The 23,390-nt window shown below is 37.2% G+C and overlaps 1 protein-coding gene across 6 annotated transcripts in view; it reads left to right on the top strand.

Annotated features, from left to right (window-relative positions):
- LOC148088127 (multiple C2 and transmembrane domain-containing protein 1-like) overlaps positions 1 to 23,390 on the top strand; it is a 136,307-nt gene that overhangs the window by 46,496 nt on the left and 66,421 nt on the right. For 4 of the 6 annotated variants that reach the window (XM_087794672.1, XM_087794669.1, XM_087794675.1 and 1 more), the window contains exons 3-9: positions 9,197 to 9,339; positions 9,434 to 9,513; positions 10,648 to 10,759; positions 12,101 to 12,139; positions 16,069 to 16,233; positions 17,224 to 17,354; positions 17,607 to 17,793. In XM_087794672.1, the coding sequence (XP_087650798.1) occupies positions 9,197 to 9,339; positions 9,434 to 9,513; positions 10,648 to 10,759; positions 12,101 to 12,139; positions 16,069 to 16,233; positions 17,224 to 17,354; positions 17,607 to 17,793 (857 nt within the window). The remainder of the gene's footprint in view (positions 1 to 9,196; positions 9,340 to 9,433; positions 9,514 to 10,647; positions 10,760 to 12,100; positions 12,140 to 16,068; positions 16,234 to 17,223; positions 17,355 to 17,606; positions 17,794 to 23,390) is intronic. The other 2 variants (XM_087794670.1, XM_087794673.1) reach the window with 1 other exon arrangement.

The following is a 23,390-nucleotide window of genomic DNA, read 5'->3' as shown; positions in this document are numbered from 1 at the left end:
TCACAACAATTTTTTTTTTAAGATACAGGATCGATATTTGACAGCTCTGTATCTACTTTTTTTTGTTTGGCTTTAGAATTATTTTTACATTCACCATATTTTTTTATGGTTTACAGTTCATTAAAGTGTGTTTAAAACAAAAATAATTCGATTTTCTTATTTACAATATACAAGTTAATATTCCCAGCAGTGGTTCATTTTGGTTTTGCAATTAAACTTCTGGCTGCTGTAATCCTACGATATCCCAGCGATGACTGAGGACGAGAGGATGCAGTATAGTCGACTCCAGCAGCATTTAAAAGCTGGTGTTTGGGCATATTTTAGTTTTAAAATAACCCCAGAGTTAAGTACTACTCAGACAGTATACGAATATATCCTTGTTTACAGTATTGCAATGTATCGTAATATAACACAATATAATGTATCGTTGTCCCTGTATTGTGATTCGAATCGTATCGCTAGATTCTTGACAATACAGTAGGGATGCTTCTGTTCACATTTGAATTTCTTGAAACATATTTATTTTACTCTGCTTTCTTTAAATTGCTTTAATCATCATTGATTTCGTAATCAATCGTATCATCTTCATCATTATTTACATCATCATCATCATCCTCGTTCATATCATCATCTTCATCATTATGTACATCATCCTCGTTCAAATCATCATCTTCATCACTATGTACATCGTCATCCTCATCATCATCATCATCCTCGTTCATATTATCATCTTCATCATTATGTACATCATCATCATCATCATCCTTGTTCATATTATCATCTTCATCATTATGTACATCATCATCATCCTCGTTCATATTATCATCTTCATCATTATGTACATCATCATCATCCTCGTTCATATTATCATCTTCATCATTATGTACATCATCCTCCTTCATATCATCATCTTCATCACAATGTACATCGTCATCATCATCATCATCCTTGTTCATATTATCATCTTCATCATTATGTACATTATCCTCGTTCATATTTTCATCTTCATCATTATGTACATCCTCATCATCCTCATCGTCCTCCTCCTCCATATCATCATCATCATCCTCGTTCATTTAATCATCTTCATCATCATCATCATCCTCGTTCATATCATCGTCGTCATCATTATGTACATCATCATCGTTCATATTATCATCTTTATCGTCATTGTTATTTTTGTCATGGTTATTGTCATCATTGCCATCATCATCATCATCATCGCCTTCATCATTAGCATCAGTTGTGTCACATGAAGATCTCAGTCAAGCGCCAGTCTAGACATGCAGGGAAACTACAGATGTTGTCTCAAAATAATATCATCATGATACGTGTCAGAAAATCATTGACAGTCCACCCGGATTATCAGCTTCATGACAAATTGACCCTGTTTAAGGAGGTGAGCAGACACATGACAGAGGTGAACCCCCGGCTATGAAGACAGAAATTGGCGTAATGAGCCTTAATCACATCATTCTATTCAGAGGGCTGGAGGGGAACAAGTCCGGATCAGCGAGAATTGGACGCTCATGCACTGAGGTTTCAGGCGCTGCATCAATAACGGAAAGAAGATAAAAGTAACAGTTTTCTAATGAAATTGCTAAAGGAGGATGCATTTTATGTCTCTTAAGGCAAATGCTTCGTTGCTACGTTGGGTTGCAGATAACATTGTTCCTGGACTTGCATAGAACAGGAAGTTTCCTCATTAAGAACATTTCCTCACAGACATTTGACAATAATGCGACGCGTCCAAGTTCATCTACGAACATCTTTGGATCAGCAGCTGAAGCAGAGACGCTGTATCTCTGCATGAAACGTGTCAGTTCCAACCTCACGTGGCTCTTTAGGACATATTTAATATAGTATGTTTTTGAAGGTCATGGAACCAGATTGATGCGTTTTTATAAAGATGTGGTAACTACTAAAAATGTTCCATGTTAAAAACATTTTCATAAATAATCTCAGTTGCACTCTTTTGTCAAAGTATTCTGTACCTGGTTGACTTTTTGTTGACTTTAAAGGGAAACTAATGTTAAACTCCAACATTTGAAACATGGAGTTAAGAAGTTAGAAGAGCTGAAGTCTCCCTCTCCAAGATGCAGTTAGTCCCTCATCAAGACCATGTTTTGAACTTATTACTTTATAAAGTTCTCCCCCCCCACTCTGAAATCTCTGCGAAAGAGAGGTTACGAGAGCAGAGTCCATTATGACGTAATAATGATCTTCACTCCTCCTCCAGCCAGCTGTAATCATGCCCTGCTTTGTTCATACAACGAATCACTTGGAGGTGAAGACTTCCGGGATTAATGACATGAGGTGACAAACCTCAATGGTTGACCAATCATAGCAGAGTGATCTGGATCTTGCTTACCATTGTCTGTGTAAGGGAGTGTTCATTGGACGTAAACATGTTGACTAGTAGCTAACTACTAGCATCTAAGCTAGAGGTGGTGAAATACTGTAGTAAACATTTGACCAACGGACTAATCCATTCTTATTGTTATATAACTGTTTTTTTTACTTTAAAATTCACCTCTTAATGAAAAAATCATGTTGGCCCAAAACAATGTACCAAGTTAATATAAGATACTGTTATTTGTCCCACGGTGGAAAAATGTGCTTAGTATAGATCTTTAAAGCAGTTTAAATCTCTGGTCACACATTTGTAAGAGAAATTGACCTTAAGGTTGTTTTTTTTTCTATAGCTATTAATAAACCTCTCTCTAAATATTTAAGTGAAGGAATTGAACCCGACACACAGATGGACACACCATGGTGTCAGAGGAGGGCGGAGAGACGAGGAACAGAATAAGGATTAGACAAAATTGGCCGTGGATGCAAAGAAGGAAAGAGCTCAGGGGGTGAAATGTCCTGCAGAGAGTCAGAAGCGAGAGGACAGTGGCAGCTCCCGACTGTGACTCTGCAGGAAGGTTAATGAGGGACAACAGAATTGTGCTTGGTCGACACAAGTGGATGTGGCGTTTTTTTTTAGGAGGAAATACTTTCAACAGTTTTGATTGTGACTGTTATAAGTAAATGTTATTGAAATGAAAATCAAAACTGCCAGTCCAGAACTCACTTCCTCTTTACTACATATTACAACAGCTGTGAAAAAAAATTGAGCTTTCTTTAAATGTCAAACCCGTTTCCTCAAAATAGGTCTAATTGTTTATTCTTTTGAATCACTTCCCTGATGACACACATGCAAACAAGACTTAATAATATAATATTTTTGCCAATATGTACTTTCTTCTTACATATGGAGTCGCTGTTAATACATTTTATGAGATAAAAGTTCCATTAAGGTTATATTTGTATCTTCATTATTTTTGTCTTTTGTGATTGATAGATTTTTTTTCTTTTTGGGCTATGTCTCACTTTAGTTTACATTCTTTATTAACAGCATTTCTTCTAAAAAATCCTTTATAAATATCGTAAAATCAAAACAGGCTTTTACTGCAAGACTAGTGAATACAGTATATGTGACTGGAAGAAGGTTCCAAATATTTAAGTATTATTTTAATGCTTAATGTTTTGACGATAATTAATTGTATAGTAAATGTGTAAATCAAGGAATATACAATATTCACTAAAAGATTGTAAAAAGAATCTATATAAAATATATAAAATAAGTTCCTTCTGAAAACGGAAAGCGAAGTTGTCCAATTTTTCACTTTCCAAATAAATAATAATAAAACAATCCCTTCTTTAAACTTTTCCAAACCTGTCACATTTTCCTAATTGTCATACAGTTTACACACTTTCAAAAAAACACATTATTTTAACAAAATGCAGTACAACAAGTAGCTGGACAATGTTTAAATTAACAACATTTGTTTAACATTTGATTTAACCTCACCATTGCATATGAGGTGCCATCCCAGTATCATCTCAGTAACAGTGATTTGAAAAGCTCCCAAAATTGCCGCCCTCAGCTGTCACTTAATGGAGCAGTATGTAAAAGGCTTCATGGGATTTCACCGTTTTGTTGGAGTAGGTAAAAAAAAAGTATATTATATTTTATTCTATGGTTAGAACAGCCCCTGGGTCACACATTAGCTTTCTCTCTCTTATCACAAGTCCCTGCTGGACTCTTGAAAGAGGTTCCGCAGCGTCTGGTTCAGAACCACCAGGTTCTGTAATAGCTTTTTTCCCCCTCAGGCAATCGGACTCTAAACTCTAACTAATCCCAAAAACCAACCGTGGGAGTTTTACTACCAGATTATATTATATTGCTGTTCATTGGTCGTATACATACTTTTTAAAATTCTCTGTCACTTTCTATTCCAGTAATAATTAAAAAAAAAAATTGTATTCCTATGATGTTTTTTTTCTGGTGAATGTGCAATAATGCACTTATACTTTTAATATCTCTGCAGTTTACAACTTTGTCTGAGCCAAATACTAACAAAATTTCGTTTTGTATAGACACTGTGAATACTTGAATGAGAATAAAGGATTTCTAAGTCTCTAACTCTAAAGGTGGAAATATAATATCAGATTAAAAGCTTCACTTCGACCTCATAAAAGCCAAGATCCATTAACAAAGGGACAGTTTTGGGACCTGTGCACACGGAGGCCAGTCTGTCAAACTGAGCCTGAGAAACCTGGGTGTTGCATTTGACAAAGACATGTCTATAGTGCAAAACTGACCAGAAACTGTTTCCTTCAACTGAGAAAAATCTCTAAATTTAGGAAAATTATGTCACAACATGATCTGGATTATAATCCATGTGTTTTTGTTTTCTCGCTTATATTATTGTAACAGTTTATTTTTGTTTTTAAACAAGAAGGATCTGTCTCACCTGCAATTAAAACAAAACTCTGCAGCGAGAATTCTGACCTGCTCTAGTAGAAGAACTCACATTTCTCCGATCCTTAAATCTCTTCACTGGCTGCCAGTTTCTTTCAGGATCAATTAAAAAAATCCTGGTTCTTACTTTCAGATCTATTCATGGTCAGACCTTACATCAGTGATCTGATCCAGCCTTCCACCCCAGCTCGGGCTCTGAGGTCTTCGGATCAGAATCTACTGATGGTTCCTCGCATACGGTTCAGGACCAGGGGAGAGAAATCCTTCCAGGCCGTTGCTCCTAAGCTTTGGAATGATCTTCCTCTCTCTCTGTGTTTGATGGATCTTCAAGAAGCATCTTAAGACATTTTTATTTGTGCAGGCTTTTCCCGGATTTTTTGGGACTAGTGTGTTTGTCTTATTTGTCTTGGCCTTTTAAAATGTGTATTTTAACTGTGTATTGTTTTTGATTGTTAAAGCACTTTGTGACCCTGGTCTAGAAAGGATCTTTAGAAATAACCATTACTTACTTACTTACTGACTTTGTGTGACACATTTGCTTTACTGCAAATGAAACAACTTTAAAAATGTGACGAAAAGGCTAGTGACGGATAACTTTACAGCTCTACTACCACCAGTATCCCAGTCCAACAAAAGCTCCATCAGCGATGTATTTACCACCACCTAACATTTCACGACCATCCAGAAATCCATTGAAGACACTAAACCCTCGTCTCTGCTGCAACGACACACTTCCACTTTTTAAGACTAATCCATACCTTAACCAGACCTTCATTATGTCCCGGTCAATACCACCAATAAGCTGCAACAAAGTCCAGAAAAGCTTTTCTTGGAGACTCCAACGCTTTGACTTGACAAACTTTAACCGAAGAATAAACAACCTGACTGAGCTCACCTTCATCTGACTGTGAGAAGATCTACGCGTTCTATTTCACACCAGAGTGCATCCATCCATTAACCACCCTCTTCATCCTCACCTGATATAAGGGCCATCGACTCACCCCATCAGGTTTCACTCCCTTCCTTCAGTCAGTGTGAAGTCAGGAGAAGAAATATACGCGTGGAGGGGTGATAACTCCTCTGAACACCACCCACACACTCACGCCTTCGCACACCTACACCCGGCACCTACGCAGCCTCACTTTTTTTTTTACGGTCTTTGCGGCACCATAAAGTTACCCTGTGGGATGTGGAGGCTCATAGCTTTTTGGTGAGCGGCGCCTGGAGAATATTGACCGCGTGAGACACTGAGATGAAGAGATGAGGATTTGTCCAACAGGGAGCTACTGCTGAGCAGTTTTTTTTTTTTACTCCATTTACTCCTGCTAGTTTGTTTCCACCGCTTCTTCGCTCTCTTCTTTACCGCTACCCTAGTGAACTTTTAAACTTGAAGATCATGTCTGGTTTAATTTAACCCGTTATTGTGCATGTGAGTTAGCCTAAACATTATTTATTAAATACAATTTAAAGCTATATTCTATTATCCTCAGAGAATGACCCAATTTCCCTATTTTTTTTAATTATTTTTCTCTCTCTCTCTCTCTCTCTCTCTCTCTCTCTCTCTCTCTCTCTCTCTCTCTCTCTCTCTCTCTCTCTCTCTCTCTCTCTCTCTCTCTCTCTCTCTCTCTCTCTCTCTCTCTCTCTCTCTCTCTCTCTCTCTCTCTCTCTCTCTCTCTCTCTCTCTCTCTCTCTCTCTCTCTCTCTCTCTCTCTCTCTCTCTCTCTCTCTCTCTCTCTCTCTCTCTCTCTCTCTCTCTCTCTCTCTCTCTCTCTCTCTCTCTCTCTCTCTCTCTCTCTCTCACATTTTTTATTGCAGTGTTTAAAAAGTGTAGTAATAAACGTCATAAAAACGATTCAGCTGAAAGTGCTGTCATGTATTTTTGCCTCAGCTGACGGTTTAATTATGAAAGTACAATTATATACAGTACATAAGTGCCTTAGTGCTGAATCAGCAGAATTGTTGCAGAAGTTTTACTGTTTAAAGAAAGTGTTGCTGGTTTAAGAGTGTATTACCTTTTAAATCACAGTACACTTTATGCTTTATGTGATTTTTTTTTTTTTTACAATATCATCTCTCGTGATAACTCTTTCTTTCTGGTTTGTTTTAAGAATCGTATAATTATTTCATGCTCGTGTCATGTTTCCATAAATAGAAGACCTGTTTAATCATTGTTATTTGAATCGATGTCGCCATCTAGTGTTCAAATGAAAGCAGTGTCTTTGTAATACGTCATGGATGTGTCACGCTAGACTAACCCACATCGATGTGAAAAGTAATGGTTAATATAACGTCTGATAGTGTCTTATTTATTAAGGTGTTGGTGGGTCCAAATATTCTACGAGTACTTAACCATGTTTATATTGTTGTGTTTTGTTTTTTACGTTCAATTAAATATTGTCTTTGTGGAGCGTAAATGTAACTTGATGGCTCCCTCTAGTGTTCGGATAGAAACAATACAACTCGACCTGTTTTAAGTTACAGTATTGTTTTTTTTTAAATACTCATTGTATTCCTCTGGCTGGAATAAAAACATGGCCATAAAATGAGAGTAATCTTGAAAATAAAATCCCTTATTACCAGGAATGTCACCACAAACACGTTTTATCGCAATAGTAATTTAACAAAATGTAATATATGTCATTGATATCGATTGTTGATACAAAACTGTAACGCTAATGCCATCTAGTGTTGTGTTCTGTTAATGGCGGGCAAACGGCAATGACAGTGATTTGTCTTATATTTGAAGAGATACATCCAGACCTGGCTGCAGAAAAACATTTAAGGGGGGCATTACATTTTTTCAGTAGGGCAAACTTTTCAACCTAAAAACGTATTGGCTTCAGGCTGAACAATGGCTCTGGGTCGATTCGCACAGTACAGAGAAATAATTCTCCATTACTAAAAAGTGACTGTTGATCCCAAAATCTAAAAAAAAAATAGCAACCAACATCAAAGTTTAGTGCTGTGTCCATGTATTAAACTAAAGCACCGTACAGCTTCTACTAAAAATATAAGCACTGAAAACAACCTGAACACTGGATTGAACATCAAAGATAATCAAGATAATTATTTAACTGCACCTTTCTTGTTATGTTGTTTTTGTAAATATGATTGTGTATATATAATATAGTGCTGATTTATTTTCTATTCTATTTAGATTTTCTTTTTCTTTTTATTATTTTATTTCTGGGTGTTTTATTTTTTTTTGCTCGCTGTTGTTAAACCGAATTTCCCCTCGCGGGACAAATAAAGGTTTCTGATTCTGATTCTGAAATAAGTTGTCATCTGATTGAACAAAATCATGTGAGGCGTGATGTGTGATCTGTTTGACTACTTGATGAAACCCAGATGCCGAAAAATGTATATTTTTTAAAGTCACCAAATGACCATAATGACAATATAGGCTCATGCTACAGGAGAATTGTTTTTAAAAGGTACAATAAAAACACTGAACTGAGTCCAGGTCCAAGGCAGGTGTCTTGGTGAGTTCAAGTAAAGGCTTTAGCTGCAGCGACTCTCTCAGTTTAAATGTTCACTCCAGTGTTCGGGTTGACTTCAGTAGACATGGATGAAGCTGCTTCCTGCTCTCTTTGTTACTTTTTTCTTGTCAGCGTATTACTGATGTTCAAACTGAAAACCAAAACCAATGACTGACTCTATAAGCAACTGTAACCATTCATGTCAAATGATAACAATAACTGATTGTTGTTGTGTATTCTCACATGGAAATAACTGAAGAGTTGAGCTACAACACTGTACATTTACATCACCTGTAATAGGCGTAACAGCGCTTTGGTTTCGTTCGACAGGGCAGAGGGTTGAACTCTTATGTAAAAAAAAAACGACCTTCCTGCCAGGGTGGGCACGGCTGACCCGGGGGGCGGGCACGGCCCCCCAATGCCCGTCCATGCCGCCGGGTCTGGATACATCCCAGTTGAAACTTTTGCAACAACAACCCTTTATTTTATTGTTGGTTTTTTTAGCATTAAAATCAGTGGCTGGAAGAGACTTTTTGAATTTAAGATGCATAATTTTTTTTCATCAAAATGTGCCAACATTCATATTCTTATTGTCTATTAAATCCTTATTAAATTGTTCATCTTATATAAAAAAAAGTGTCTGGTACATCACTGGAAATGAAAGGTTAATAAAGCTTGTTTTAAAATTGTGTTTATTAATTTAGAATCATTAATTAATCATTATTAAATCTTGAGCTTCTTTACTTGCTTGATTAATTAAATGATTACAAGTGTCATTAGATAGGTGGAATTAATGATCATGAGATTAAGTTTCACAATATACATTATACATATACTTTGTTTATGATGAACATACATTGAAAGTATTATCCCTACTTCTAATCCCACCTTCTCCCTTCAACAGGTACTAGTGACCCATATGTGAAGTTCAAGATCTCAGGGAAGGAGGTGTTCAGGAGCAAGACCATCCATAAGAACCTCAATCCGGTCTGGGACGAGAGAGTGACGCTTCTGGTGGAAACACTGAGAGAACCTCTGTATGTCAAGGTTCGTCCGTCGAATCTACTGATGACCTTTTTGTCCTTCTCTACATGTACGTAAAAAAAATGAAGAAAACTCTCCTGCTTATCTTAAAAAACAGGTCTTTGACTACGACTTTGGACTTCAGGATGATTTTATGGGATCTGCCTACCTTTACCTGGAGTCACTAGAACATCAGAGGTGACTGTTAAACAATATTACAACTGTTCAAGTTTAACACTTTGCTTCCCCCTGGCGGTAGCATCTATAATCGCACCACATTCCTACCCCTAGTTATGCGTACAACATTTCAAACCATAAACCTCTCCAAAAATATGCTTATTTCAAGAAAGAAAAAAAAAGCACTTTCTGGATTTGAGGCATAGATGGAGCTTGAAAGGTAGAAACCGGATATCAAAGTTGTTGTTGTTTATGTTTGTCAAAAAAGTGATTATAGTTGCAGATTTAAAAGTCTTAAATCAAAGGTTTGTTTTTATGCATGATAAAATATAAGACCACCAAATCTTTAAAACTGTATTTGCGAAAAGGAAAAGAAAAGAAGCACTTAAAAAATCCACGATGATTCTCAATCCTTCAGGTCATATTTTTTTCTAAAGACTCTTCTAAAAAACAAGGCAACAGATAAACAGCAAAACACTTTTGTGTCCATCTTTTTGGCTCCGCGGACCAGTCATCATGATATTAACAGATCGACCTTCAGATAAAAACTGTCAAAATAAAACATAGGGTTTGTGCCTCATTCATTTCTACTAGTTACCAGGTTGTTGTTTTTTAAATAATCTTGATGTGTCACAGACTAATGTTGCCTCAGAGAAAACTCCAGCTTTTTTTCAAATCCACCTTTTAGGCAGTAATAATTAATAACACAGAAATTCTATACATTCTTTTTTTTCTGTTAGGCTCAGTTGCAAATGCTTCACGGACCCTAACCACCACCGATGAAGCTTCATGAAACAGTGTCATTATTTTCAGAGTCCACTAGATGGCAGTCTCTGCACTATTTTCCTTTGTTTTGAACAACCGGTTCAATGAAACATCACATCATTTTTATACTGATGGCGCCACCTACTGACCTCTAGTCTAAACAACATTAAATATTTCAAATCATTTTAATTTTTAAGTATATTTTTAAGAGATATTTGCATAAAATAAAGTAAAAAATGCTTCAATGCAGTATCTCATTGGAGAAAGATTTCAAGGAAAGATTTTATGATGTATTCAGAGAATAACCAGCATTTACACTGAAGCTTCTCTGGAGTAATCTTGTTTGTTCATTGTATTCTTTGTCAAACTTTGGCTGTTTTATATTTGTAGAAGACTGGATGTGACTCTGGACTTGAAGGACCCTCAGTATCCGGATCAAAAGCTGGGCAGTCTGGAGTTAACCGTCAACCTGTCACCACGAGAGGGAGACGTTCGGGATGCTGTAAGGAAAAAAACACACCTAAAACAACCATTTTATTAGTACCTTATATGATATAAAGGATAAATGTTCCTCGTCAAAAGTTCAACGAAAGTTCAGATGAAAGTTTTCCGGGATGTTTTGGCTTGGTTCAACCTCGGAGTCTCTTCAACGCAGCGTAAACACATGCATAAACACGAGTGAAGCAACCATGTTCTGTTGAAGAATCCCATGTTCAAAGCCCACTTGAGTTTCTCTCCTCATTATGTTTGCTGGCGCCTCTGCGGGCGTGCTCAGTGTTCCAGAGTTGCATTTATTTCTGTTCAATTATTTGTTTGGTTAATTGGACCCCTGCACGCGCCATCCAGAACAAGGCATAGTCATGTGGGAAATATTTTATTCCTTTTGATCTGATGTCTTCATTCTGATGCTTATTTAGTTTCCCCGGTTCATAGAGTCCACGTTTGACAGAACAAATAAAAGTGGATTTAGGTTAAGCATCATGTTTCCAACTGTGAAGAAAAACGTGAACAAGGTTGTACCAGTTCACCTCAGATGCCTGTCCGCACCTACTGGCGGTTAGTGGTACTGACCCTCAGGTGCAATAAGATGCAGGTTTTATATATATATATATATATAAAAGTTGAATTAATTCGATAACTACAGGTAAAATTATGCGTTTAATGTGAAAAAAAAGGTTATAAAGTAATCCAGAATTATTTGACAGTCATTATGCTAATTTTTTAAATTTTAATTTCAGTTTAATTTTAACTGTTTATGTTAAAAACTTGCTTTAGGTCAGACATTCTGAATAATGAAATTACTGAAAATATAGCGATAGATTTATGTTAGATTGCGAAGTGTATATTCAGATTAGTTCAAGTTCAATATCGACAACATATTAAATAATTAATAATATATTTTAAATATATAGAGATATAGATATATATCCATATCTCTATATATTTAAGTTTGAATGCTAAAGAAATCTAATGTATTTGCATCATAATCTGTTCAGAAATGCTGTAAGTAAATTCATCTTATTTAAAAAAGAAAGATACATTATTTTTTACAAACATATGATTAATTTAAAGTGTTTAATGTTTTGATGTAATTTTTACCAAACATCTTTTAGATGAGAGCATCAGAGACTTCTAATCTTAATTTGTAACACGCTAACAAACACTAAAGTGCATGAATCTGATCACTTACTGCACCGTACTAGCTAACCTGCATGACTCCCTTTTTCTGTAGTCACATGGTCCCGGCTAACATTTTAACTTCACCTTCCTTTGACCTCTGACCCTGCAGCTTTAAGTGGGAGAAAGTGGGGTTTGCTTCATAACCACTTTGTCTCATTTACAGACCATGCTTTTGAGAAGGAACTGGAAGCGATCTAGTAAGGTAAACTAAACCAGCATGTTACCCCCTTCACTCACAAACCTGCACCCCCTAACCAAACTACTGACCTCACTGCACCTCACGGATGAAACTACTCACCTTCTCTTCTCTCTTATTTATTTTCCATGTACAGAAGGAATCTGTAGATCAACAATCAAAGTTTAAGGTGAACTATATTTTTCAGACATATTGGTTACTATACTAGGAAAGTTATTCGAGCAGTTTGTTGCTCAGGAATATAAATAATATACCATCGTAATTGTTGTAAAAGTTTAAAAGAACCTTTTAGAAATGTCTTTGTTGGAACTGATTTTAACCAATAAACTAAAAATGTAAGTAAACATACGACACAAGTTTAGTATTAATTTTAAAAAAAAAAGGTCATAAAACTTTGTTGACAAGACATTTAATTATGATTATTGTAAATATTAAAATTAAAATCAAAAGAAAATAGACAATGTTTAATCAAAACTTTAAAAGCACTGTCAGAGTGCATTCCTCTGCCAAGGTGATGATTTCACGTTTCTTAAAAAAAAAAAAATAATAAACAACCAGCTTTCATAATACAATTGTATAAACAAACAACACTAAAATGTGTCACCAATTTGCAAAGCTAAGGAAGAGTTTTAACCACGTTTACTTCAGTGACGGTTGAATGATGCTAAAGTAAAAGTTTTTTAGTTTATCTAGTAAACAAACCCAGGTATAAACATGCATGGCAGAGGAATGAACAATTAAATGTTTACTTTTATTTCGGAAGGAATAGCTTTGTTGAACAAAAGGATCTTCCTACAAAACATGAACATGAATTTTCTCAATAACATCCAGTTTTACCGGAGATGTGGTCATTTGAACATTAACGTCAATTATTCCATTTTACAGGATAATAACAAGAATGAATCCAGGATCAATGTATTTAGAGAAAATATAGTATATTCTTAAATAAATATATAGGCTTTATAAAAAAATAATGTACTGCATGTTTATTTATGTGTAGACATTTGCTGTGTCTCAAATCACATACTACTCTTAGTATGCTAGAAGTTAGTATGCATCAGTTTAGTGTACGTACTAACTAGTACGCAAATCCTCCACAGATAGTATGTCTCAAATCAAACTCTGCTGCTACACACTAACCGGAAATCACATGACAGCTTCTTCTTCTACTTCTATTTAACGATGTTTCAACCAGCTGTTTGAACGCTATTGCCGACACCTGCTGGCAGCACGTTTTGAAAGTTTGGAAAAAGAAATAAAGAAAAAATATGAGAATCTAAATAATCGCGAGATATTTAAGCTGGTATCAGCAGCGAAGACGTGTCATCATTCTACTGCTGCGGAAAATGCACCTGTAAGTATATGTATATATATGCATTTATATATGACGTAACTTCCGTTTAAAATGTCATTGCGGCTGTTTAGTGTGGTTAGTGTCCATCGAACCATGCTCAGTTTTGTGGGCGTGTTAGTACGCCAATTTAGTGCGCATGGCGCACTAAATTTCGCATACTAAGAATTGAGACGCACTAACGCACTAAAAATACTAACTTTTAGTATTCTAGTGCGATTTGAGACACAGTTTTCATCCATGGGTTAACTGTTGTCATGTGTTAACTGGTGAATATAACAGTGAATAGGAAGTTAAACATGTATTTTTATGACTTTGTTTTAAACGAGCAATGGGAGACGTTGAAGATGGAGAAATAGTTTTCACACATTTGGGTGTTATCTACTACATTTGATCAAGTTACACAACAAAATGTGCTACAAAAACCATCAACTTGACTTTATCAGTACTTCTTGGCAAAACCTCTTAAAATCGTGTCTAATTGAGGTCATATCCTGCTCAAAATTGGTTTGTTATGCTTTTGTCGAACTCCTAAATGGCCCCTAGAGCTGCGTTCTTTTCCTAAAAACAAAAACAAAACTTTGATGAGCACCTTGTGGCATCCGTGCACATTTGAAGTGAGAAAGATCCGGGCAGGCGTCCTGCTTGCAAACCGTGCTTCCCCGAACCAAGTCTTTGAAGCCCTCCAAACTGGGCCACCCCTCCTGGAATAAGCTCAAACCCTAACTGTGATACCGAAGCGAAATCCGCTGCTCCCGAGTCCCTCCCTGCGTGTCCCACTGTATACAGTTATTTTTACACAACCTCCCCCTTTTTTTTTTTAATGAAGATGAAACAATCGTAGAAGTAGATCATCACGATTTGTGAGTCAGAGGCGTGTTTATTCCAGCTCGTATAGCATGCCAACGCTCTTATCTCCGCACATCAAACTTCGCGTGCAAAAAAGGTCCGATAAAAGTGAACTTCGCGATCGCTTTTAAAAACTTTCGACGTGCCGTCGAGCCGCTTCCCTGCTGTGAGCCGACCAAAACGTGGAAGGAAGCAGAAGCAAAAAAAACAAGGATTACGATTTCACTGGTGTAGGACGTGGCGGCGGCCTCTCGTCATTAGCATGGAGCGAAGCAGGAGAAGCCGTGAGATACGAAGGTTGCCGCACCGGAGGTTGGCCGTTGTTGCAGGCAGGCAGCCATTCACGTTGTTTAATGTCTGGAGAATGGAAATTAAAGAGGCTCCGTCTCTAGATCAAAGGGCCGCGCTTGCGAGCCGGGGTTTGTTCAGAGTTTAATGAAATTCATCTGCAAAACAAAAGCTATGCTAATAAATTCTACCCCAACAAGGAACCAGGAGAGCATGGAAGAGCAGAGGATTCATTTGATGGATAAACACGCTCGCACACGCTTCGCACAGAAAGAGCGCGGAATAATTCAGGGGTTAAATAGTCATGTAAGTGGCACGAACCGTACGTTATATCACCGTCAGCCTATTCAACCGCCTATCCTAGTTAGAAGCTCCCTCGTATATCCCTGAATTATTCATCCATTCATAATAGTTTGACTCTCCATGTCTTCTTTTTTTTTCTGAATAAATGATGAGTCTTAATCATGAACTTTTATGAGCTGGATTACAGCCAGGAACCTTCTTGAGGTTTCAAATGGTTTTCGTGTGTTCGGAGGTTGGTGAAAAACAATGAAAAAAGATTAAAAAAAATATTTTATCGTCAGAATTCTGTTTTAATAGCTGGGAAGTTTTCAAGACGTGAAGGAAGTCAATAAACTAACCACCTTAGAACAATGAATGTTGAAAGGTTACAGTTAACATGCGCTAGTTAGCTAAGATATTGGCTATTAGAAAATTTGTCACAAACTATTTAGGTTAGTAATTATTGTCATTGTGAAAATAAAGTTCTGCACATTTGATTCCATTTTGGGTGATTCAGAAAAATGGTGAACACAATCTTCCAGATGTATAATTACATATAATAATAATAATATAATAACAGAAGAGCCCATATTCCCAAAACTAGTGTTTTTACCACCCATCATACTTCTATCAGAGTGGAAATACTTATTAAACTAATTATACTAATTAAAATAGGGTAATCATTTCAATTCATTCCCCTTTGCAAAAGGTTTCGCTTTTTGTGTTTAAACTGGTCTCAAACAGATCAAACTACTTGCCATATATTCTGATTTATAGATTATTTAGCAAGAGCTACACATGCTCAGTAAGTCAGGTTAACATGACAGAAGACAAAATTTGGTTTCAAAATATAAAACATACATCATATTATCATATCTTTTTCTGAATTCTGTCTAAGATCACTTCTATTTCTACACCTGCTGCTAAATGATCACCATCATCAGCTTTCTTGGAACTAATGTCATACTTATTTTGTTTGAAAGCACTTGTTTTGACATCCATGGAAATGCTTTTATTTTCCTATAATTATTGGAAATGTTATTATCAAAACAGATTAATAGTTAAAAGAGTTTGGATCAAATTAAAAGAATCACCTATTTTTGTTGTGTTTAATTCACACTGTGTGTTGTCTGTATGCACGTGTGTGTTGGTGTGTCGGCTGCAGTGTCAGAGTATGCGTTTGTCGGACGTGCACAGGAAAGCACAGCTATGGCGAGGGATCGTCAGCCTCAGTCTGATCGAAGGTCGCGGCCTCCAGCCCATGGACGCCAACGGCCTCAGCGACCCCTACGTCAAGTTTCGGATGGGACACCAGAAGTACAAGAGCAAGGTAACGACGCGCTTCTGATGAACTGTTGGACGTGTCCATGTAGGAAGGTGTCTATTGTTGATAAACATTACTACTACTCTACTTTTCAAAAATATAGTCCATGTACTTCAGGACACCAAAAAAAAAGTATGAATATAAACGTTTACAATAAAGCAGGTCATGGTGATTTTAAATGTTCCATAATGACGAAATCCCAGGTTTTATTGTATCATACTTACTCATAGTTCTAAGACCAGTTGTATTTTTTTTAAATTATATATATTAGCATACAGTAGTTCTAGAATACTTTCATGTAAAGCAAGGCATGGTGGCTGAATTTGGATCCCTCAATGTATTTATGTGGCCCTTGGATAGCCTCATTTTTTTGTTTAATTTAAATTAATGATTACAAATTCAACTCAATTAAATGAGTGTAAATTCTTTATTTTATGAATGTATTTGTTGTTAATTATATTTTCAATTTTTTTTACCACAATGTTTATTTTATGTTTTATATTTACATAAAATTAAAACAATGGACAGTCAAATAATATTATATAAAACGTTTTTTTCACCCTTGTGCTGCTCTGGGTCAAGGTGACCTGAAGTCCAGAAAACAAATGTGTTTCAGGTATCCCTTGGGTTGTCTCTGGGTCAAGGTGACCTGAAGTCCAGAAAACAAATGTGTTTCAGGTATCCCTTGGGTTGTCTCTGGGTCAAGGTGAACGACCTCCACCACTGACCCAGAAGCAACTCAAATGATGAAACGATTACATTTGTTTTCAGGGCCTTCGGGTCAACTTGACCCTGAGATAACACAAGCGTTAACAACCCTACTCTATATCCTCTTTCAAAACCAATCCAATTTCAAAACCTTTTTGACTTTTTCAGTACTAATGTTGTCACGTTAATATATATATAAATACATTTTAATCAAGCACATGGTTCTGCTGTTTACTTATCATGACACGTGCTAATCGTGCTACTTTTATTTTGTCGTGTCGCTCTCAGAGGATCGCCAAAACTCTGAATCCTCAGTGGAGGGAGCAGTTCGACTTCCACATGTACGAGGAGCAGGGAGGCTACGTCGACATCACAGTGTGGGACAAAGATGCCGGCAAGAAAGACGACTACATGGGCAGGTGCTGATCCAATATGTCGACTTGTGCAGCGCAAATACAGTCTTTTCTTTCTCTTTAAAAGATAATATATTTGGATCAAAATACTCCTGTAGACATAGAACTATCAAGATACCAAAGATCAGTTTGTTCCTAGAAGACTGGCCTCATGTGACCTTTTTTTAAGTTCACCAATAACTCTCCATCTAAACAAAAAAGAATGGCATTTTTGTTTCTTTTCTTCTCTCACGTGTTCCCGGTGTGTGTGTTTGTCAGGTGCACCATCGACCTGTCACTCCTGAGCAAAGAACACACGCACAGGCTGGACCTGCCGCTGGAAGAAGGCGAAGGAGTGTTGGTGCTGCTAGTTACACTCACCGCGTCCGCCGCTGTTTCCATCTCCGACCTGTCAGTCAACATGCTGGACGACTCGCACGAGAGACACCAGATCACACAGAGATATGTGAGTCGTGTTTGCCGCTTGAAGATCTTGGTCCCGGGAGCGAGTACACGGCGGTAGAAACAAACATGACGCCTGCACACCGTCGGTTGTTTTTCCTCTTTATTTAGATGAAACTTCACTTTTAAAATCCGACATTTTTATCATCACTCGGGGGATTAAACGGGACAAAAGTTCAATTAATTTTCTCAGTAAATATCAACTCTATCAAGATGATCCGTGACATGCTTTTTGAGTTAATTCTGTGCAAAAATTAAGCGTCATTTTTGAGATTTGTAGCGACACCCAACAGGATGAAAGACGCGCCATCTGTTCGAGAGGCCCTCCACTCGACACAATGGCTTCGGCTTCAGTCTTTGTCTTAGCTTTGCTTAACCCTTCGCCTGCTGTCATCCCCTCTCTTCAAACACAACCGCACGACACTCGTGAAGCTCCTCCCGGATCCCGCCACTTTTTTTAATTTACTCAAATATTATTTACCCTTAAAATTTCTAATCAAAATAAGGCGTTGAATTAAACTTGTCTCCGTCGGGGTTTGTTTGTGTGTGCGTGAGCTCCAGCGGCGAGAGCTCCACATGCACAACATGGCAGCCGCGACCCCCATGACCTTGGCGGGCCTTCATTGGCTAGCTTCGGGAGAGGTCGACCGTGCTGCAGTGACCTCCTCAGAACACAGGGGGGAGCTCTAGGACCGGTTGTTGTTTTGGCGCCGCTTTTCACAGCCACAAAAAAAAAAAAACGAGTGCGTCCGCCCGCCGTGTGTTTGTGTGTGTACATGTGTAATAGGGGGCGAGAGGTAAAGGGTGAGGGTTTTTTTGCTCTGGAAAAGGGGAAGGCGTGTAAAAATTAAAAGAAAAAAGCTATTTCACCTTTTCTCACAACTCGCACAGACCCCGTTTTTCTGCTCGGCTGAAGACATTTTTTTTTTTTTTTTCCTTCCATCATCTCCCTTTTTTTCTTCCTGCCTCTTTCTCTTCCCACCGCGCCCCATGGCCGCCCCACTCCGGCGGCAGCATCCGCTCTTTGTCTGCCGCCAACGCCGGCCCTCCTGGTAGATGAAGGGATGGAGAGATAGAGGGTGATGGAAGGTAGGGGGTTGCAAAATGTAAGGACATAGTTGGGTCTTTTTTTTTTTTTTTGAAGACGTGAATGGTCGCTGCCTATTAGCATATTTCTTTTTCCGCCGCCCCGGCAAGCCTCTCAGTCAAAGAATTTAATAAAGATGTACCTTATCAAAAGACGGCCGATAAGACCGAGTGCCACCACTAATGTATAATAGTCGCTGCTCAAAAGGCCTCTAATCGCCCCCCAATACATGTCCGTCCGTCGGCCTCATTGTGTTCGGCACGTTTGCGCCGGTCCGCTCGTATCCAGCTGAGATCAGATGTTCGACAGAAAGTCTGCTAATCACGGACACATGAACGCAGCACTGCAGGTGAAGAAGTACACGATGTCACTATCACGAATATTCGGGATGAAAACAAACTTATGTGGAGTCCAAGTAAGTAAGTAAATAAGTAATAGTTCTTTGTGAAGCGCCTTTCTAGACCAGGGTCACAAAGTGCTTGAACAATCCAAAGCAATACGCAGTTAAAAACACATATGAATTTAAAAACTCTAAAAGGTCAAGACAATATAAGACCAACACAGGAGTCCCAGAAAATTAAGAAAAAGCACAAAAAAATATGTCTTAAGACATTTCTTGAAGGAGTCAGTAGATCATCAAACAAAGAGGGAGAGGAAGATCGTTCCAAAGTTTAGGAGCAACAGCCTGGAAGAATTTCTCTCCTCTGGTCCTGAAGCATGTTCAGGAACCATCAGTAGATTCTGATCCACAGACCTCAGAGCCCGAGCTGGGGTGTAAGTCTGGATCAGATCATTGATGTAAGGAGGAGTCTGACCATGAATAGATCTGAAAGTGAGAACCAGAATTTTAAAATGGATCCTGAAAGAAACTGGCAGCCAGTGAAGAGTTTTAATGATCTGGAAATGTGAGTTCTTCTACTAGAGCAGGTCGGAATCCTCGCTGTAGAGTTTTGTATTATAGTTTTTGTAATAACTGTATAAGTAGTTTAAATGTGTCCAGGTCCACTACAAATGTTACCTCATGATGGATAGTTAAAGGTTTCCTTAAGTAAGAGTAAAGTGTTTTTCTTCTGGTGCTGTTGTGTAGATTGAGATTACAACGAAAGCAGAGAGAGTGTTTTTGTTGTGAGTTACCCTGGAAGTTGCAAGGTTTACAGGAAACATATTATTCTCTGCCAATGTTACCTTAACTCTGGAGATAAGCTCTGTTTGGCTCTAGTACCAGTAAAAACAGATCACTAGGTTGTTTGGCAAGTGTATTCCTCAGTGGTTTGTAAAAAATCCCAACAACTCTGACATACTGACAATTAAAACAACATCTCCTATTATACAGTTCAACTTTGAAAATGTTATTTTCAACTTAGATCTTCTAATATTGGCTTTTTTCCACAGTCTGTTTAATGTTGCCAAGAGTGATTTTACAACCAATTGTTAAGTTTAGGTTTAATTTATTTGTGATTTCAAGTAAAACCAAAACTAGTTAACTTCCTATAATGACCCAAAGACAATGAAATGTGATTAAACTATATTTTTCTCAAAGACCAGGGGTGTCAAAATCAATCACACAAGGGGCCAAAAATCTTTTAAGAGTCGAGGTTGTTGGTTAAACAATGTGATGAAGTATAATTCAGATTGTGATGTCGTCTTTTCACTCTAGAAGGCTCGATCCATCATAATTATATCTTTGTTTTTCTTAATCAAATTTCCCTTCCACTACCATCAGTTATATTATTACTGTAAGATCCTTATCATAAGATAAACACTGGCATCTTAATAAATAAAAAATATTACATTCATTCCGATCAGGCGGGCCACAGAAAATGACTTGATGGGCCGGAATTGTGGGAAATATTGAGTTCGACCTTTGAGCTACAGTGTAGAGTCTACACTGGGTCAAAGGTGGTCAAAGTGACTATATTTGTGTGACCCTGGTGAACCCGTAGCCTAATTACAAAAGTTATTTTGTTATTACCATCCTTACCTTTAACAAATATAAAAAGTGTACTTTTTAAAAACTTCTCCTTGGTTCTTTTATTTTTACTATTGAAATTGAATTTAAACTAGGCACATAGTTAAAAGAAAAGTTAACCATAATTAATGCTTACTTATGTAATATATATTATATATATATAGTGCTTTTCCAGACCAGTGTCACAAAGCGCTTAAACAATTAAAACAATACCCAATAAAATATATATTTTAAAAGATTAAGACACATAACTTTTTTAAAATTTCTTTGAGTCTTTCAGTCAAATTAAGGATCTTTTACTTCATTAATATTTTTCTTCTTAGCATATATAGTGTGTAATCGTGTATTTAAATATGAAAATTAAATTGCTACATACAACGTTAACAGCAAGACTCTAAACTGGGGAATGGATGCAAATGACATGCGCTGGTTCAAACGCTGTTTTACGCCCTCTGTACCACGGCACTCCTGGGTCACCTCCGGGCCAACATTTCTGCCGCGAGCTACTTAAAATGCAGCTGGTGGCGTCACTATATGCAACATAGTGCAATACACTCACTTAGTGACAATTGCCTTGATGTGCTGTTAGTCACTGTAACCTTTCCTTCGTCTATAATAACAGTTGCATGGTAGTTGTGAAAGAGGCGGTGAAAGGGGAAGGAAGAGATTTATGTTTTATAATGGCAAAAGAGCACAAACGCTAATGGCTCTTAATGGGCCCGGGGGTGGGCGGCACGAGGGAAGGAGGACGTGGTGACCTCAGGCGGAGTGGTGACACTTCACCTGCAGTACCACTCCCACCCACTCCGGTGCACTAGAGCCAAGGACAGCCCCATAGTTGAGATGTCAGAGGAGGTGTTGAGGCTCATGACCTTATTTTCACATCAGGAAATGTTAATGGAAACACAAGAAGACGGTACATGCAGCTGGACGTGTGAGAGCAGCATGTCGAATTTTTTTTAAAGGAAGCTGCACAGCTGTACGGCAGCAGATGAAGTTGGCAGTGTCTTAACTTCTCTGTGTGTGTCAATTATGTGTTTAAATTCATTAGATTTAAGAGTGAAACATGAATTTTATTTAATTTTTGTTACTGCATTTGACTCGCTTGCCGTTTGGAAACTTAATTATGTGTATTTATGTATTGTTTTTACCCCACATTTTCCTTGAGTCAAGTGAAATTACAAGTTTATAAATCTATTCTATCAAAAAAAGCAACAAAAAAAGAAGCACTATTGAAGATTGACCATTTTTGTTTCTGGCTCCCTCCACTGTTAGACCAGTGTAATTGCATTGTTGTGAAAACTCAATTCCTGCCACCACATGTGCATTTGTTAACCACTTTAGAAAAAAAGTTTTTTTTGGTGCTTCCTGTTGGAGTAAAAAAAAGTCTTACAAAATCAGTGTTGATGGAAATGTATGCAACTGCCGTCTCCAACAAAGTACAGGCGAAGCTAAATAATTCACAATAAATATTAAAACAGAAAAAGTTTAAATATTATGTATTGTTCCTTTAACAAATACTCAGAGTAAAGTTTTTCTAGGCTCTCTTTTGTAGTGCAATAAGGATAATATATATAAATATTTAATCCATACGTTTTTATTTTAACATAGCAAAAATAAATGCTAAAACAAAATATAAAAGTTCAAAACAAAGCATTTAATAATCTGAATCTTTTTTCCTTTTTTTATTGAAACTAATAAGTAATGATGAGTAAAAATTATTTTAATAATAAACAATTGTGTTTTACAGGTTCAATAAGTTTGACCCAAAAGCCACTTATTAATGCTGTAAATGAATGCAACTGCCGTCACCATGAAGTCCAGGCAGATAGCAGGTTTACATTGAATATAAAAGGAAGCAAGAAAAAAAAAAGTATATATGTTACTTAACCTTTGCTTAAAAATAAAGTTTAAGTAAAAAGGTTTTTTTTTACTACAGCTCTACAAAATACCTCAAGTCTGTCTTGTGTAGTTTGAAAATCACACAAAAAAGTATTTAATCCATAATTGTTTTATTCAAATTAAATGCTTAAATTATTTATTTTTAAGTTTGAAACCGAAAAGTTTTATAATGTTATTATCTGAAACTTGTTTTTCTTAGTTATATTTCCGGTTGAAAATTATCTTAAGTAACATTTTCCAAATTATAGACACTTGAGTAAAATTAATATCATAGATTTAATAACAACTTTTAAAAAAAAGTTGACGAAAGCTTCTCTTTTACAGTTGCATAAAAAAACGTATAACTTACTTTGATAATTTAATTGGCTCTGGCTTGGATGGTAGATTATGGTCAATATATGTTTTAAGATCAACAAAAATGAAAGTAAAAAAGTGAGATAGAAGCCGTAGAATCCAAGCCTCTGCTGCACACAGTCGTGCGGCAGCTGGCTCGTCGCTACAAAGCTAAGTTGACCCATGTCACGTCGCGTCGCCTCCTCCTCCCTCGCCACTCGTCCTGCACTCGCACGTCGTCGCCGTCCGTCAGTTCTCACAACAAGCAGCTGTATCTTCACAGAAATCATGGCTTCAAATTGAGAGTCGG

The sequence above is a fragment of the Callionymus lyra genome, chromosome 1, assembly GCF_982586985.1.
Source record: "Callionymus lyra chromosome 1, fCalLyr1.hap1.1, whole genome shotgun sequence".
Lineage (NCBI taxonomy): Eukaryota > Metazoa > Chordata > Actinopteri > Syngnathiformes > Callionymidae > Callionymus > Callionymus lyra.
This window is presented reverse-complemented; position numbering and strand designations above follow the sequence as displayed.